We start from the raw sequence: 18,697 nt of genomic DNA, 5'->3' as shown, positions 1-18,697 counted from the left end.
GTATCGCTCCCTAATGGTTGGTTTTCAAGCCATGCTTCCATAACCCTTTCTGATTTACTGACTTTAGATATCCTAAAAATAATGTTTCCTCATTTTTTTACTGATATATTATATTCAGTCTATGCATTCCATTTATATTGATCGTCTACAATGGCATTTCTATACTTGGTGTGAAAGAATTACATCTAAATACAAAGATGTTTTAATTAATAATAATGCAATTTTGTTGCTCTACAGTCTACAAGATTACTTACTTTTTTTGCAAGGAGTGTGCTTATTTTTATCATAACTAAATAAATAAATTACGAATAATTAAGTTATTTATAGTAAGGAAGATATTACTCTCTAATATCTCTAAGGAGGGCTCTGCTTACTAAAAAATTAAAGTTTAATTTTTCGATAAAATTGGTCAGACGGATTTTTATGTTTTCACTAGGATTAATAAAGATACTTTTTTTTCTTAAAAATAAATGCTAAATTTTACTATTCAAAAACCAGTAACATTTGGTTGTACAATAATGCAAGTGATCTGCTTGCTATTATTTATTACGTTTTTAAAATTTAAGAAAAATTAGTAATGTAAAATAATGTATTTTTTTTCTATTTAAAGATAGAAAATATGGGTAACTTAGCAATACTCTGTTAGAATATTTCATAAATAGCTGAGCTATGTATTCCGTGAAGATTTTCATAGCATGCAATAGATTTTCAACCTCAAATAATATAAAACTAATTGACAAAAAAAAGTTCCCGATTGCTAGTTTCTTTAATATGCGTACAAAAATAAGACCCAGTTATTAATAGTTTTGAAACCGTAAAGTCCCCAGAATTAATGCTGTGGCTGTAAAAACAGTCATAACATGAGGCGAGCTGATGAATCTCAGCTGATGCATTTTTTTTACTTGATGAAATTGATAATTAATTATATGCAATGTATTTTACATTGGAAAGTAGCCAACCGTTTATCTTCCACTCCTTTCTCAGCAACATCTTCAATTATTGTTAACAGCTTCTCTTTTTTTTTTAACATTGCAGGCAATTTTCGGAAATCGAGTTCAGTGGTGGTGGAATCAGTGGGTCTCTGTCAGGAGGTTCATCGACAACCATGCACATTGAAACAGGCCGCTTCCGCAGTGATAAATCAAGATATAAAAATAAGCCATTCGTGGACTCCAGATATGACTAATTCAATGTTATAGCTAAAAACTAATACTTCCTTAATCCATATAAAAGAACATAAAAAAAGTATCAAATTCTTTAGACTGATTTTATGTAAATATTTTGTAAATAATTCTATAAAAGAAAGTTCTGTAAATAATTCAATAATTTAGTGTTTAAAAATTGAATGTTTATTTTTTAAAGAAAAACTATTTTATAAATTTAAAATGCTTTGCGTATAAAAGCACTTTGTTACGTGTAATACAAAGGAATTGAAATGTACTTTGATCAAAAATTTATTGAGAATATTAAAATAATAAATCACTGTTTACTGCTTTCACTGTGTAACACACGTAAATCATTTTTTGTGATGTTGAATTTTTGAATAGAAAATTTTAATAATTGGAATTTCCTTTGGAGACATTGATTTTTATCTGTTTACATCGTGCTGTTTATTCTCTCTTACAAATGGTAAAAGCAGTGGCGAAGCATGTTGTTTGGGGACCGGCCTGTAACTTTTTGGGAGCCTTCCTTAAACAAAAATGACCAATTAATGGAGTTGCTACAATATACTATGGCGTCTTTCATTAAATTGCCACGATTTTTTTACTGCCACGAGAGACTGAATTGCGATTATTCAAATTTGTGAATTGTGTTGTCAGCGGAAAGACATGTTTTAAGTACCCCTAAATAAAATTTACAAGTATATTAAGCGTTTAGTTGTGTTGGTCAGTTTTAATAGAACAATCTCATGAACTAAATTTGGTAGTCCAATTTGGTTCTAGTGTCACTTTTTGCGAATATCCAACTACTGAAAATGTAATTTGACTGTACAATCCGATCGAGATTTTTTTTGGATAATGTCTCCATCGATTTTCTTTAAATTTAATAAACCACTTCCCCACTAAATAAAGCCAATCAATCACTTTTGTTTAAAACATTTTCTGGTATAAAACTAGACAATACAAAAAAAAAAGTACAATTTAAAAATCTTATCCTCATTTCTTGTTGATTAACCAGGAAAATTGGCGAATGGTCTTGCTGAATGCAGTTAGTTACCTGCGCAAAAAAAAGAAGTCAAATAATACTATTAATATTGACAACTTAAAAGTTTGAATTTAAAAAATGCTATCCAGCGTATTAATCACAGCAACAGTATGGATTTTATTAAGATTATTGTTCGTGTTAAAGGGGAGCTATTAGAATTAAATTATCAATCGTGGTATACTGATACTTCATGTGCTCGCTCTGTAATATGAATGTGAATGAAGATACCTGTCATTTTTTTATCAGTATTCAAAATTGGAGTCAGAAAATTTATGGCACTATTTTTTGGGATTATGAAATGGTAATTATTTAATGGAGGCAATAAATTTGCGATAACATTGGTAAAAAAGAGGTTTTTTGTTTTTTTTGAGATTATGACCACTCCTTAATCAATAAACAGCTCATGATATTAAGATGAATTATTGAACCATTAATAGTAACTAATGTGATAATTAGGAACATTAATTTTAAAATTATTTACATAACCATTAGCACATGGCAATTTTTAAAAAAAAAATTATTTTAATTATTATTATTTCATGTTTTAAAAATTGTACTAAAAGTTCTCTCATAGAAATAATTAAACTTACAAAAGTATTTTTTGAGGTTGCATAGTGGCGAAAGCAATAGTTCATAATATAAAAGAATCGAATTAAAATTAAATACGAGCACACATAGATTTATTTACTTTCTTCTCTTTTATCTTTTAAATAATAAGCAACTTTTGAAATATCTTTTAATATTGCTCAATGTGGTGTTTATAACTGCAATTTAATGAATGAAATCACTTTCTTCAACGTTTATATTGTAAAAAAAGATATGTTCATCTCAAAAATATAATAATTGTTTCAACATTATTGATCATTGAATAATGAATAAACTTTATTTCTCTAATAATATTGGTTTTAATGTTCACAGAGCCCTTTAATCCAGTTTATTTAACCCGTTGAAGTAAATTTTAAGTTATAAATTCAAGTTATCAATAAATTAATTATAACACAAACAGCAGGTTAAAAAAATTTCTCAAGGAAATGTTTTTATTGATTCAGCATCAATTAACATTAACCATCCAACACTCAATGAATTTTTATTATTTTAAATTATTTATGGATTCCAAATTTTATTCCATTTGAATAAATTCAACATTTAGGGTTACTGTTTATAATTATTAATAATTAATTATTATTTGGTCATGTTTATTAAATAAAGCTTAGAATGGTGCAGGAATGGGTAATTGCGATATAAACTTATTCGATAGATACTTAAAAATCATCTCAAGTACGTATTTCATTAGCAAAAGTATTAAAAGCCTAAACCGAATTATTAATAAATATTGAAATAAGAAGACTTAACTGTAAAATTTTCATTTAAAATATTTTCAAAGTAAGTGCTGTGAGTTGCACTGAATAATAAATTATTGAAATAATTAATAAATAAATTTGGGAATAAAAGACTAGGGTCGGAAATAAGATCAATTAAATATTAACACCAATACTAAAGTTGAAAAATCTATTTAAAAATGATAAACTTTTAATTTGAAATTCAACAGTAAACTTTGTAAACAAATTTAACACAATAAATATAATGTTATATTAAATATAACATTGCACAAAAAACTTCTGAATACTTTTATTAATTACAAGTATACTTTGAGGAAATTAAGGAACTTGTAAATCAATAAATATGCTAACAAGCATAACTTTAGTGTAAACTAATACTGAAAATATTATCCATAAATTGTATAAATTACAACAAAATTTATTAAAAATAAATATTTAAGTAAAAAAAAAGGAGAAGACATTTAACATTTATTCAATATTCATGCTTTTATCAATGTAAGCATTGATTTTTGCAATTAAATTTTTATCGTTTGCTTGTTCTTTATTTAATTCTAAGTAATAGTTGTTTTCTCTTAAATAATTAACAAATTCACGCATCTCTTTATCACTAACTGGCTGTGAAATAGCTTTGTTCACTAAATCTGTAGTGTTTTCAATATCGCTACAAAGATTTGTTAGCTCTTTTAATTCATTTTCCATACTTGTAATACCAGACTTAAATTTTTGCACTATATCATAATATGGTTTTACACTCGTTGTAATTTCTTCACTTACTGCTGTTCTCGCATTCAATATCATCCTGAAAACATAAATTTTGTTTGGTTTTAATTTTCAACTTTTGTGAAAAACTCTCACATAATGGATTAATCTCTATGTTAATCACCTTGAAATTGCATCTTGTGCATTCTTAACCTCATCTGCCAAATTGGGAACTGAATCTTTGGAGGCATTCTACAAACAAAAAAACTACTTTGAAATATTAACCTAATCAAACGTAAAATAAATTAAATAAATCTTAAAACGCCCCAACCTCCAAAAGGGTATCCAGCTTTGCATTGGGACCTGTCATATTGTCAGTACGAAATGAAGCTGCTCCATTCGTAATAAAAACCTCTACTAAAAATATAAAATCATTTAAATGTATAATATATAAAAATTTGTTGTTTTTTATGTGTGGTTTGCATTGAAGACTTAATGGTTTATTGCAATAATGACCAACTTTCAAATTTGGATTTTGCTAGAAATATTGTTTTGACGACTTAGGAGTATTCCGCATTCCATCAAGTTTTATCACAAAAACATTTTCCTAACATTTTAAATGCCTTGATGTTTTAAATAGAATTTAGCATAACCCACCAGCTTAACAAATTTAAATTATTAACCAACATCCAACCCACAGCCAACTATCTGTCAGTGGATTAAGTCTAACCTATTAGGCCGTATTGTTATGGCCACGTTGGATAACTGTTCGGTAGAGGTCAGAGTGGCGCTGGGTTGCCCGCAGGGGGGGGGGGTTTGTCACCCCTTCTGTGGACGATTTTGGTGGATGATCTTTTAGCGAAAATGACGGCGGGGAGTTTCTATTGTCTAGGTTTCGCGGATGACCTGGGAGTAGTGGTTAAAGGACGATTCGCTCATACGGTTTCGGGGCGCATGCAAAGAGCGCTTAATATTGTGGATAGATGGAGCAGAGCGGAAGGTCTCTCCATCTTTTCCTCATAAAACTAGGGTTGTTCCCTTCACGAGGAGGAGGAATCTGGGTGGATTGGAGCAACCAACTCTGGGGGGAGTTACTATCCCCCTGTCCATGGAGGCCAAATATCTTGGGGTTATCTTCGATAAAGGGCTTACATGGAATTCACACATAAATATGATTTCCCACAAGGCTAAGGTTTCCTTAGGATGCTGCAAAAGGCTGTGTGGGAAAAGTTGGGGATTAAGCCCTAGGATGACGCTCTGGATCTATAAAAGTGTGGTTAGACCCACGGTGTCACACGGGGCGGTGGCGTGGTGGGCGAAAACCTTGCAGGTGGGAGGAATCCGAGCACTCAGTGGTATTCAAAGGCTGGTTTGCTTGAGTGTCACTGGGGCCATGAGGACTTCCCCTACTGCGGCCTTGGAGGTTTTATTATTACCGACCCAATTCTGGGCCTGCCCTCGGACTTTATGACTCCCAAATATAACTTCAACAAGCCTTTCAAAGTCTGTATTGGGGACTGGGAGGCTTGGAAAAGTGGACCCCCAGTTGTGGGAGATTCAATGTGGTACACAGATGGCTCCAAGATGGAGGAGGGAGTAGGAGCGGGAGTGTACGGGGCGAAACCGAAATGTAGCTTTTCGGTTAGCCTTGGAAAACTAGCTACAGTTTTTCAGGCTGAGCTAGCTGCAATTATGTTCTGTGCTACCGAGATTAAAGGGCGAAGAATTATTAACTCTAAGGTCGTAATTTTCTCGGATAGTCAGGCTGCTCTACGGGCAATTAGTTCCTACCAGGTCAATTCAAGGCTGGTTTGGGACTGTCTGGGTGCCCTGAAGGAAATTAGTGACCAGAATAAGGTCTTTCTAGTTTGAGTACCTGGTCATTCAGGACACAAGGGGAACGAAGTGGCAGATTTATTGGCCCGGGAAGGCTCTGCGGGACACTTCGTCGGCCCGGAGCCCTGCTTTGGGGTTTCGAAATGTGTCAAGTCTGCGGCCATCAATGTATGGGTGCAGAGTAAGGCTCAGGAGTGGTGGCTTGCCACCACTGGGCTGAGGCAGGCGAAGGAGTTCATCAGAGGCTATTCGCCGAGACTGACCGCAGAATTAATCCGTCAAGGCCGTGGGGCCATAAGGATAATTGTAGGCCTATTAACGGGCCACTGCAGGCTCAGAAAGCACATGCATCGCATGGGCCTGGCAGATGATAGCCTTTGTAGGTTCTGTCAGGAAGAGGAGGAAACGGCACTGCACGTGTTGTGTCAGTGTGAGGGGCTCGTATGGCTAAGGATGTTACTTCTCGGGGAGGAAAAACCAAGGCCTGAGAGCTTTACCCAGGGAGCCACTCTCCAGAATTAAGAGTCTGATTAACGGACGGGTCTGGAGGGTGAGCTCTAAAGCCGGGGAGCCACAATAGATCCATAGGGGTCGCGGTGGCGCAGGCCTTGAGGCCACCCTAATTTAATCTAATCTAATCTAAGGCCTATACTAACTATTAATTACTATTCGTAACTAATCATAAGAAATCATTTTTTTTTTTTTTTTTTTTTTTTACGAAAAAGACAATAAAAGGAAAAAAATTGTAGGTGGTCTTTTTACTGAAAATGCAATCAGATCTAGCAGCTGACCCTTAGATTTTCTCTTCCTAGGAGCTTCTTACAGCTCACCGGACAGTGTTGTCTGTAACTAGAGAACACTGTCCGGAGGCCGGCAGTGCACTGGAAAAAGCTCCGGGCGCTAATAACCTCAGCTGTTGATGCGCCAAAAAAAAAAAAAAAAATAAGCATCGTTATGATTGCTTTGTTTGTAAAGTTTTGCAATAACAATTTCAGCTTTCAGCTATTACAGTGAGGTCCTGCTTTTTAAATGAGCTTTTATTTTTTTGTTTGGTTTTCCCCTTATAGCAATTTACCATATAGCTTTTTTTTTCTTTTTTTTTTTTATCAAACGTATCATAATAATTAACAAGGTAAAAGACAAATATTGTGAAAATTAAATTACTAATTAAAAAGAAATGTTTGTATACATAGAAATTCATTCATTATGACTTGTATACTTTATTGCCATCCTAATTATAATAACATTGGCATATTAAAGATCGAATTGCTTTTATTTTTCCTCATAAATTACTGTTGAAGTTATATTGTTGCAAGTGATAAAGAAAACGAGTATTTTTAATCACAATTTCTTAAATGATATAACAATGAAATTAATTTAATATTTTTAGAAAATATTAAATATTATATATATTTTGGTTCTTCAATGATTTTTACAAATCACTGAGATAAATTAAATGAGTTATTTTTAGAACTTTAATCGAAAAAAAATTACCAGGAGTTAGACTGGAAATATAATAACAATTAAACTCACCCCTGTTATTATCTGTATTCATCTTTACATCATCAATCAGTAAGTTTTCACTGCTTTCAAGTTTCATACCTCTTCTTTCATTCGAAGTTTTAGGTTTACCTGGAAAATTAATACATATCATTTGAAACAATCTTATCATGGAGTTTGGACTATTTTTTAAAGAGAACTGGAGGTGGTGAACTCAGACTTCCCTTAGCAGTGGCGCTATATTCAGTGAACTTATCATGTTCAGTTAAAGTATCATGTTAAAGAAACAGTGAGAGTAAGTTATGTGTTTCATAATATATTATTTTTTTAAACTATAGCGCGTCAGAATCCTTGGTCATTGGTACCCAATCCAGAGCTTTCTGACTTCTTCAATGCGAACCTTATCTACTACAATAAGCAACAGGCTTTTAGCAAAAGGAAATTTAATAACAGTTTTATCTTGACTTGAATCCCAAAAGTCCAGTGTGATAAGCCATCGTGCTATCTAGGTAATTTATTCGTAATGAATGTATGCAAACGTTAACTGCTTTACGGACGGATCAAGGCTGAAAAGTACAGGTCTTAAAGGTGATGGCGTGTATTGGGAGGTTAGCCAACTGCTGGGACAAATAACGACAAATAATGGCAAATTGGAGTCCTTCTGAACCCTTTGTTCGCCCATAACTCTAACATGTTTATAATGAATATTATATAATATTTATGTACGTAATATTTAATATATCATTATAGACTATTTCGTTGTGTTGACAAGCATTTCATTTAACAAAATAGGACTTAATTTGAAATTTAAAGTAGTCTATATAATATATACTAACCATATTTTGTGTGAGTGTACGATAGTAACTTGCGTCTATGCTTTTTTGTAGATGCCGAAGAATTGGAATCACGAGACAAAATTGAAGAACCTGTTTTATCATTTGGTGAAGTATCAGCTAATTCAAGCTTTCTACGCTTTCTAGCATTTTCACCAAAATCAGACCCACTGCTTTCTTCTGATATCTCTTTATAATACTTTCTAGGCAAATTACTTAACTCATGCGTAGTCTTTGACCTTCTGATAACTCTATGATATTTGTTAGTAACGCAACCAACATCATCGTCAGTTTCACTATCATAGTCAAACAATGTAGGACTTAATTTCTTTTTAACATTTTCATTTTTTTCAGAAAAAAAAATTTTTGTTTTTGTATAATTACTTTCTCCATTACATTCATTATCTAAGGAGTCATTTAAATGTACTTTTACTCCAGGCGTATACAATTTTCGTTTATTGCATTTTTTATGGCTATTCTGTTTACTAAATTTATCATTAGATAAACTTATTGAATCATTTATTTTATGACTTTTTATTGACTGTTTAATGGAATCAAATATTGCATTTGACGAACTATCTAATATTGTATTTTTGGGGGGATATTTTGATCTGGAATATGTGCGAATCGGTTTAATGACACTAAAACCAAAATCATGTTCTTTTTTTAAAGCGGGGTCAGATTTTATAATAATTTTTTGAGATTGTTCAATTGTAGGCGTTTCATTATCTAATTTTTTAAATCCTTTCACCCAAATCTGATTATCTTGATTAGAAATGGGATCGTATCTTTTAATTTCATCAACTTTTTCAGAACGCTGAACCTCATTTCCTGATTTTTTACCCATTTTCAGCGATTTGCTTCTAATTATACTTACATCTTTGTCTTCATATTTTACTTTTCTAGTTCCAAACTTTTCGTCTTGAAGAGACTTAGAGTCACTATCTTTTTCTTCAGAAACATTAAGTGCTTTGTTCATCACTTCGCCCGCTCTTTGTTCTGTTTTATGGGATTTTCTTATCTCCTCACACGTACTTTTGCGAAATTTACTATCAATTCTGTCTTGGTTAGGCCTCGAAACGCAGCACGTTATTTCATCTTGCGCACCTTCATGAGAGACTTTCCCTGTTTCTGTAGTGTCTTCTTCGTCCTTTCTTTGCAATGCTATTTTCATTTCATTTTCATCTTTATGAATCTTTTTTTCATCTTTTGAATCCAATTGATCATCTTGATCAGATCTCGAGCTATCCCTTTTTATTTTAACTTTTTCAATTCTACTAGCATGCATTTTCTCCATCCCAGGGTTCAAAAGTCGACTCGCAATAAAATTACCGTCTTGATAAGATCCAGGTGGCTCATGTCCTAGTACTTTACGTTCTATATTACTCTCAACACTTCTATTCAAGTCTTTCTTTTCATTCCCTACTTTGAGACCAGTACTTTTGCAATCAACTCTATTTTTCAGCTCAAACCTTTGAATAGACGTTTCTAGCGTTTTCCCTAGTAATGTTTTCGTAGATGGTTCTGGATTACGAGAAAAGATAGATGAATTACTGATGGATTTTTTCTTATTTAACGAATCCTTTTTTACAATTCCCTCTTTCCAATTTGCAGGAGGTCCTGAATTACGGATAACAACATTTACTTTTTCAACCGAGATTCCATGATCCTCTTGGAATCGGTGATTGTTAGTTGTCTTGCCGACACAATTTTGAGACATGTTGAGATTTCCATTAACACTTTTGATGATTTTTTTATCTTCTTTATAGGTTGAGTTTTGTAAATTATTCTTAGCAATATCTTCGAGATTTTGGTTAATTCCATTTTTTGATTGTTCACAATAAATTTCACCCGTCGGAGTGGAAACATCGTCGCTTAGTTCTTCATCACTGAAAACTTCTTTTAAATTCTTTACAGATTGGATTCCAGTTTCAGCTTTACAATTTAGACTTAATTCATTTTGATTTTTGGAGATTAACTGTAGACCAGTTGATCTGTGGTTTTGATCCTTAATATTATATGTCCTAGACATAGACTCAGTATTAGAAGAGCTAGGCTCATTCTTCTTGCTTTCTATTCTTTCCTGAAAAATACAAATACATTAAATGTAAACCAAAAAACAGAGAACTGCAATAGTCAAAAAGTATTTCTAAAGTAGTTTCTTTACAAATTAAAAACAGAATGAATTATTATAAAATAAGGAAAAAAAAACTTTTGTAGCAAGCATAGAAAAGGTGTTGATTTAATAAAATCAATGTGACCCACAATATTTCTTCGAATAAGCAATTACATTTTTAATTTTACGTATATTCAGTTTAACAAAAATAAATAAATAATTTAATTTACACTTAACTCTTTGAGGCACACGATTTTAAAAAAAAATAAAAGCCCTAGTTGCACAGAATTTCTTTTATTATAAAAAAATGGAAATAAACATTCATTTCCATTATTTTACATACGTAATCATCCCTCTCAAATAATCATTACTCTCGAAATAAGAAAAAAAGAAAAGAGAAAATTAATAACATTTCAATAGTCCTTTTTTAGTGTGGGACACTGGTATTGTATAATACCATTTTGCAATTAATGCTTGATATGATGTTCATTCAAACACAACTTTTTACCAAAACAAAGCGGAACTTTGCAGACAGTACAGCACTGTCCTTCAGCGCACTGTTCCTTGAAATGTTTAAGTTCCATGTTTTTGACCTAATTTTTTATAAACAATATATGAATTAACAACAGCTGCATCTAAATAATAGAACAGTTTGCGGTGCCACCATTTTTTACTATCGGTCAAGTTTATAATAAATATAAAAACTTTTTCACGTATTTACGCATTTACCATTGGTGCATAGCACTGCCAACTGAATGAAAAACTTTAAATAACTTATTAAGCTGTATGTATGAATAACTTCCAACTTTTCGAGGTGGGTTAAAATATATCCCACCATGCAGCAAAAGCTAAGCAAAAGGTGGGACAGTTTTTAACCCACCTAGCCGCAAAGAGTTAAATTAAACCGTAAGACGAGAAAGCCAAGATGAAGAATAAAAATGTGATGAAATGGTGTACACTAGATTAATATTGTAATTGACTGATTCTATACTGATTGAAGTATTTTTCAGTAACAGTGCAGTAAATTACAACCAAAAAACTAGAAAGTGCTAGTAGAAATAAAAATATTAAATTGTTTAATGATTGGCAATCGATAAATAATCCCAGGGAACTAACAACAATTTAAGATTAATATTAATTAAACAAAAAATAACGGCGTATGTGCGCATTTTGCATTACGGATGGGTTAAATTAATACTATTAAGGAATTTGGCTAGCTGGTCAGTTTTCTATTATACTACAAGATAAGTATAGGCTGGTCTCCATCTTTTCTGGACCTTTATTTTCCTAAGCCTACCATTTTTCTGTACTTATAAATTTATTTGCTGTCAAAATTTATCTCTGCTTTTCTTGGCATAACAGAAATAATAAAATTATTATAAGCTGGCTAGCTGGTCAGTTTTCTATTATACTACAAGATAAGTATAGGCTGGTCTCCATCTTTTCTGGGCCTTTATTTTCCTAAGCCTACCATTTTTTTATACTTATAAATTTATTTGCTGTCAAAATTTATCTCTGCTTTTCTTGACATAACAGAAATAATAAAATTATTATAAGCTGGCTAGCTGGTCAGTTTTCTATTATACTACAAGATAAGTATAGGCTGGTCTCCATCTTTTCTGGACCTTTATTTTCCTAAGCCTACCATTTTTCTATACTTATAAATTTATTTGCTGTCAAAATTTATCTCTGCTTTTCTTGACATAACAGAAATAATAAAATTATTATAAGCTGAAAATTACTTACATCAGTGGCCCTTTTGGGCGTCGAAGTTCTTGTATTCGGTTCATTTGAAGACCGTCGTTGGAATTCTAAACATAAAATCAAAGTTTTCTAAACACAAAACAAGAATATTTTTATATGCATATTGCATATAAATATCAGTAGTAGTTCACTGGCAGCGCAGAGTGGACTATTTAACCAAAGGATTAAATCCAAACGGCTACTCTTCCTAGGAGCTCACTGTCCGGCGATTAACCGTGCTCACTGATCCGGAGACGGGCAATGAACTAAGAAAGCTCCCGGGCGCTAATGAATTTATACGTGACTCACCATAAACAAAATAAAAAACAAAAATTTGTATAAACATTTCCTTATACGCCTTACCTACTGTTCTGTGAGATGATACTGGTCGAATGGAACTAACAACTGATGATCTTGAAAAGAAACTGTTCTCGAACATTGCTGCAAGCATCATATTAGTATTTATAAATTATATTCAATCAATTATTAGTTTAATATTAGTACAGTAAACTGTCGTACATAAATAACAGCGCTGTCAGAATACAAAATGCCTTTGCAAAAAAATAAATAAAATTTACAATCAAGTTTCCATTTAGCCGGTGGGTTTTGATTAATGATCAACTGTCATAACAGTTTTTATAAGTGGCAAAGTAAATTATTGCAAAAAAAAAAATTAATAAAGATCTGTTTTTTCATTTTATTTTTCCTAAACATTAACCTGACATCTTAAAAATACATTGTGTACGTGTAATTATCAGTGAATATAGGCATGCAAACATAAAAAAAGGCTATTTGCAGAAGTTACAAGCAACCAACTTTGATTTATTTCTAAATTACTGTAGCTCATGGGGGCCATGGTTTAAAAGCCAAAACTATTACGACTTCAAAGATCTATTGAGGATCTTTTAGTGTCACATAATGTAGTAAAACAGATTCCAGAGTGATTATTTAAAAAAAAAAAAAACGCTGTATCTAAATCTGTTAGAAGATTCCGAACATAATATTGAAAAACAGAAATTGACTTTAGTATCCTTACAATATAGTTTTAAGCTCGAAAATCTACATCAAAAGAAAGAACCTTGAAATAAATATATAACGTCTGAATTTAATAAATATTGTTAAAACAAAAATCAACTGAAAATATGGAACATATTTTTTATCTTCAATTACTTATTAATACATAGAATATGTGAAACATCAAAAACTAAGGAATGCTTTTTTACTCACTTTTATCGCACTGCTGTGTTTTAATTACATTAGAGTTGTTATCTTTTTCTACCTGAGTAACGAAACAAGTAATTCACTAGAAATATTTATTATTTAAAAAAAGAATTTTTAAAATGTTTACGAAAAAATTTTACTAACCTTATAAATATGTGGAAAAATAGCAAAGAAAAATTTATTTTGAACTTCTTGAAATTGTAGACTATATGGAAAGTAGAGGGTGATCGTTTTAAAAAACTTTTTAGAAGAGTAAATATATATTTCAAGAGGACAAATAAATTCAATTTTTACTTTCCATCCAGTCTTTTCACTGAAATCAAAAAACAAAGGAAATATTCACTATCAATTGCGTAAAAATAAACACGCTGAAAAAAAAGTCCTAAATTATACTGAAAAAATCCTTTCTATCTAAATCTTACCTAATTTTACAGAAGTAAATTGACACTAAATCACGAATTAATTAAATTTACTTGACATTTTGCAAGTAGAAAAGATAAATTACATTTATGTCAGTTCTAATAACAATTCGAATGAAAAAAACAATTCTTTAACTGACTGAAAGATCTTAACAACAATACTATCGCATTGTAAGAATGATTGCAATAAAATTTTACAGGATGAAGTATTTAAAATGTCTTACATAAAATTATCTATACTTACTCCACACAATTGATGCCATTCACATTTGAAAAATCAATAGAAAATTTTCCCCATTGTCCTGTACCCGCAGAGCAATACAACTGTATGTTACCAGATCTTACACTGAAGTCTACCCAAAACTTTTTATACCTTTCACTCTAAAAGAAATACAGAAAAGAAATAAATAAAATGAAGGATAATTAATATAAAAATACAATTCTGGATAAATAAGCAAGGTTCAGGTTAAAAAGTTTTTATTTATTTAACTAAGATGAAGAATTTCGGTTATATGACGAAATAGATTCTTCAAATGCCTACAAAACTGCATAGTAGTCATAAGTACAGGAGTAAGATCGTCGTTACCTTTAATTAAGAAACGGTGAGATCTCTATAAGAAGAAAGCCTACAACAGCAAATTCCAAACATATTTTTAGAATTACAAAAAATAACCAAAGGATCGTTAAATTGACAAAATATATAAAGGCCTAAAGAAATTGAAATCGAAAATTGATTAGCTTGGAACTAAATAATTGGAGGACCAAAGTGATGAAGTCGTCTAATATTGAATATTAATGATGGTTTTTGGCTTTCAACCGTTGTAGATTGATGGTTTTGGAGAATTTAGCATTAAACTACACAAACTTTTTTTACAACGTAAGTTATTTCAAATATTTAGTTATTTATTTAATTTATGTTTTAGACAATTTCAACAAAATTTTTAAATTTCTGTATAGTTTTTATGGTTCTCAATTTATATCTATACTGTACCTCGGAGGGAAAAGGCACCATGTCACAAAAAGCAAATTTTACAGGGGAGCCAAATAAAGATATTTTTCCAAATTCATTTTTTGTTCCATTTTTCCGGTTATACTCTTTCCTGTACTTCTCACCATAATTATTACATGAGGTATGGCCACTTTAACTCCCATATTTTAAAATATTTTACTTTCATCTCCATTGTGAAAAAATTTATGCCCATGTAGTGCCTTTTACCCTTAAGCAATGAAGTATCATAGCGCTTTTTAAAAATACATAAACCGCTTAATAGTAAACATAGGACATAGTGCTTTACACCTGTAGAAAGAGCAACAAAAAATTTGTAAAATGATGCCAAAATCTGAAAATCGAAAAAAATGGACATGGTGCCTTTTCCCTCCGAGGTACATTTATTAATGTAATATTCCTTTTTGTACAGACCCTGAAGAAGATAATAAATTTACCGAAACGTTGGTATAAAGTAAAAAAAATTGTTTTTTTGTATTTATGGCCGCACCTTAATATTCCCTAAAACCATTGGATATTAATGAAATTATTGTAGAAATATCTGGGTAATTTAAGAAAATTTTCTGCGAAACATTATCATATAGGCCAGTCAAAGGTATATTTAAATAATTCTGTCATTAAATGAGAAGAGTAGAGTAAATAATTAAATTTAGATTTAGATTTAATTTAGAATAGGAAGTAATATTGAATAAGTTAAGGCATATTTTTAATAAGTTAGAGTCGGAAATACAAGTGTTTTCGGTTTTTAAGCTTTAAAGTTCAAACAGCTTGTGAGTAATACCAAGTTAGTAGTGTATAAAACTATTTAAAGGTAGAAAAATTAATTGTTGTTTAAACATTTAGGAAAGAAAGAACCTCTGAAAAGTTTTTGGCCAATTAGATGAAGGTAACTAATGGTACATGAGGTCAAAATAAGAACTGAAGCAGCTTTATGGGGAGCAGAACATAGTGATATCCCGTTTACGTTGGCGTAGATGACGTGGAAGAGGAAACGAGGGTATTGATTGTAAGAAGATAGAGACAGGTGGTCCAGGACAAGGTTCTTCAAGAACTGTAGTCCAACCAAGAAGAAGACATATTTTTTAACATGAGTATTCAAGATTTTTTGTAAATTATCGCAAAAAAAAATGAAGAAAAAAAACTCTTTTAACAAATTGCAAAAGTATTATAAGAAAGTGGTCTCAAAGGAAGGCAGCAAAAATGTAGTTGCCAAATAAAAATCAATAACCAGAAAATAAACAAAGAAAAATTACTTCACTTTCTTAATCACATTCAATGTTTTCTTAATTGGCTTTATAGCTGTCAGTTAGATAGAAAAGAGAGATCTTTGTTGATCAGAGGATGGGTAAGAACTAGATACTTCTAGCAAAGTAGATATATAAAAGTTTTAATTACATGCTAGATAGTTAATAGTTTAGGTTAGTGAAGTTAAGTTAGGTAGTTAATAGTTTTCAGTAACATAAATAATTAGATATTTTTTAAAAATTAATATTAAATTGTGAACACTTGGTCGTTTTTTCTAAAACTATTCAGAACTGCAAGGATTCATGCGCTGACTTCTTTTCTTAAAAACTTACCTGCGGTTTTTGTAACTCAAAATCGTCTGCATAAGCTTTAATACAGGGCAAAATATAAACTTTTACACTACTAGTGACTATCTTATTGACCACCATGAGGAATTCTCTGCTTGACTAAAGAAAAAAATAATAATATGATTATAATTAGGTTCATTGCTGGCAATAAATTGATAGAAAAAACAAAATTAATCTTTATTAAAATGATTGACTAAAATTTTATATCTTTTATTTCATTTATAATAATGTAAATTAAAAATTTCAATTATTTTTTTAACTCCATTTCTAAACTGAAATAGTTTCTTTAAATATTATTCCTGAACATCATGGAGTTGCCACTCGATTGTTCTGCAAACACTTCGAGTAGTTGATGTAATTCCTACTCCCCTTGAACTAAAGCAGTATTTCGCGGGTATCTTACAGACTACAGCTCTACGGAACTGCTAAAAAAAAATTTGTGAGAACAATAGTTAACGTACCCTTCGACATCTCCAATCATACAATACACTCTGAACTAAATATTCCTCTCGTTTGTAAAAATAGCCCAATTTCGATACATAAAACTCCACTCAAATCTACACAGTCATTACAACCCTCTGATCTACCACATGTCTACTACAACACTTCCTTCCAGATTCACAGCGCAGACTAAAGCGGCAGTGGCCACGCGATCATTTCAACGCATATAACGCCCACCTCCTAGGATGGTTGCTTAACTTCATGCGTCAATACTAGCGGTTCCAACACTAGAATGGATGCTCATACACATGTATTTTGTATGTCTTATCTCTTTTGCTTATTTATGTCGTTTATAGTTGAAAAATAAATAAACAAACGAAAAAATCAAATATCATCACATTCAAAATATTTTTAGTTTACATGATGTATTAAGAATAATATATCATTTGAGAATGACTTATGGTTCAAAACGTTGCTATTTTAATAAAAAAATTAATACATTAATCATGAGACTATAATGTTTAGGCTTCTTGTGATCGTATCATTCATAAGCTACATATAATTAAGAGCAAGACAAATGAACGTTCTTTCTATTTTGTCCATAATGAAACATCAAAGAGAAGGGAAAAAATGCAAATGGATTAAAGTGCTCCCAATCATCAGGTAGTAATTTCAATATTTACCACTGGTTTCTAACTATAAATTCCAATTCCAAAGTTTTCTTTTAATTTAATTAAATTAATTAAATTCATAATGTTTAATTTTATTATTTAATATTTTATTTCTGAAGAATATTACTTATTAGGCCCTTTAAGTTTTCACAAAGTCATAAATAAATAAAAACCTGTAAATTAGAAAATAAAGTATTGTTTACCTCTATAAAATAATTATAACAGAGATTATCAATTGCTTGAAAAAAATTAGGATAATTTTTAAACCAATTCTTCATTCTATCATATTTTCTCTTACTTCTGATTGAAAAAAGCATTAATGTTTCCAAAATAGCTTCTTGGATTTCATAATCTGCGCTATTAGGTAACCATATAGCTAGAAGTTCCCTGTAATTTCAAATTTAGTTAAAAAAAGTGCATTGAAAACATTACTTTGCAAACAATAGAATAGACAAAGTGTCAAATGCTATCTTCACAAAAAAAAAAAATAAATAAATAAATAAAAATAATATTACATAGAGCTATTAGAACTTATCTTACAATGTAGTAAACTAAGTTCTAGACGTTTCTTTAATTTACAAAAAAAAATATTTAATTCATTTTCTAGCATTATAAGAATTAAGACATCTTTGCTTTATAAACTGGCATAGCCAAATTAAATATTTTCTTTACACTGAAAATTTTGCTCAAATCACTTCCTTCCATTCAACAAGTAAATTATTTCCCCTTTGATGAGAATGACACCCATCCTCGGCAGATTAATAAGAAGATTTTCTTTTGAATATTTTAGCTCCAATAATTGGTAACTAGTGCAAATCAACAACGTCCTAACATTAAATTTGCAACCTTCCGACAAATACTTGTGATGAGTTTATGCTAAGAACAAATCATACGAATGAATTTGAGAACAACCAGCTAGCAACACCTAATTTCACTGTTTACAACAAGCTACCTACTGGGGACACTGCAAACTGCCGAAACACTGCCAACACATCAAAAAATTACGTTGATATTTAAATGCTAAATGGTACCAATTATTGTATTAACTTATATTTTTTTTATGGACTTCACTAGA

At 31.0% G+C, this 18,697-nt stretch overlaps 2 protein-coding genes across 7 annotated transcripts in view; one reads left to right on the top strand and one right to left on the bottom strand.

Annotated features, from left to right (window-relative positions):
- Positions 1-3,090, top strand: part of LOC141458864 (tachykinin-like peptides receptor 86C) — a 379,610-nt gene extending 376,520 nt beyond the window's left edge. For both annotated transcript variants that reach the window (XM_074137418.1, XM_074137417.1), the window contains exon 9: positions 1,036-3,090. In XM_074137418.1, coding sequence (XP_073993519.1) covers positions 1,036-1,199 — 164 coding nt within the window. In that variant the 3' untranslated portion in view covers positions 1,200-3,090. The remainder of the gene's footprint in view (positions 1-1,035) is intronic.
- Positions 3,091-3,820: 730 nt separating this feature from the next.
- LOC141458862 (uncharacterized) overlaps positions 3,821-18,697 on the bottom strand; it is a 22,983-nt gene continuing 8,106 nt past the window's right edge. For 2 of the 5 annotated variants that reach the window (XM_074137406.1, XM_074137407.1), the window contains exons 6-17: positions 17,826-18,009; positions 16,496-16,609; positions 14,157-14,293; positions 13,638-13,806; positions 13,500-13,551; positions 12,636-12,713; positions 12,276-12,340; positions 8,417-10,496; positions 7,614-7,712; positions 4,576-4,661; positions 4,429-4,496; positions 3,821-4,344 (exon numbers count right to left, since the gene is read on the bottom strand). In XM_074137406.1, coding sequence (XP_073993507.1) covers positions 4,014-4,344; positions 4,429-4,496; positions 4,576-4,661; positions 7,614-7,712; positions 8,417-10,496; positions 12,276-12,340; positions 12,636-12,713; positions 13,500-13,551; positions 13,638-13,806; positions 14,157-14,293; positions 16,496-16,609; positions 17,826-18,009 — 3,463 coding nt within the window. In that variant the 3' untranslated portion in view covers positions 3,821-4,013. The remainder of the gene's footprint in view (positions 4,345-4,428; positions 4,497-4,575; positions 4,662-7,613; positions 7,713-8,416; positions 10,497-12,275; positions 12,341-12,635; positions 12,714-13,499; positions 13,552-13,637; positions 13,807-14,156; positions 14,294-16,495; positions 16,610-17,825; positions 18,010-18,697) is intronic. The other 3 variants (XM_074137408.1, XM_074137409.1, XM_074137410.1) reach the window with 3 other exon arrangements.

This window comes from Rhodnius prolixus, unplaced genomic scaffold (genome assembly GCF_049639745.1).
Source record: "Rhodnius prolixus isolate KJV_2025 unplaced genomic scaffold, Rpr scaffold_5, whole genome shotgun sequence".
NCBI lineage: Eukaryota > Metazoa > Arthropoda > Insecta > Hemiptera > Reduviidae > Rhodnius > Rhodnius prolixus.
The sequence above is the reverse complement of the archived record's forward strand: the minus strand, read 5'-3'. Positions and strand labels throughout refer to the sequence as shown.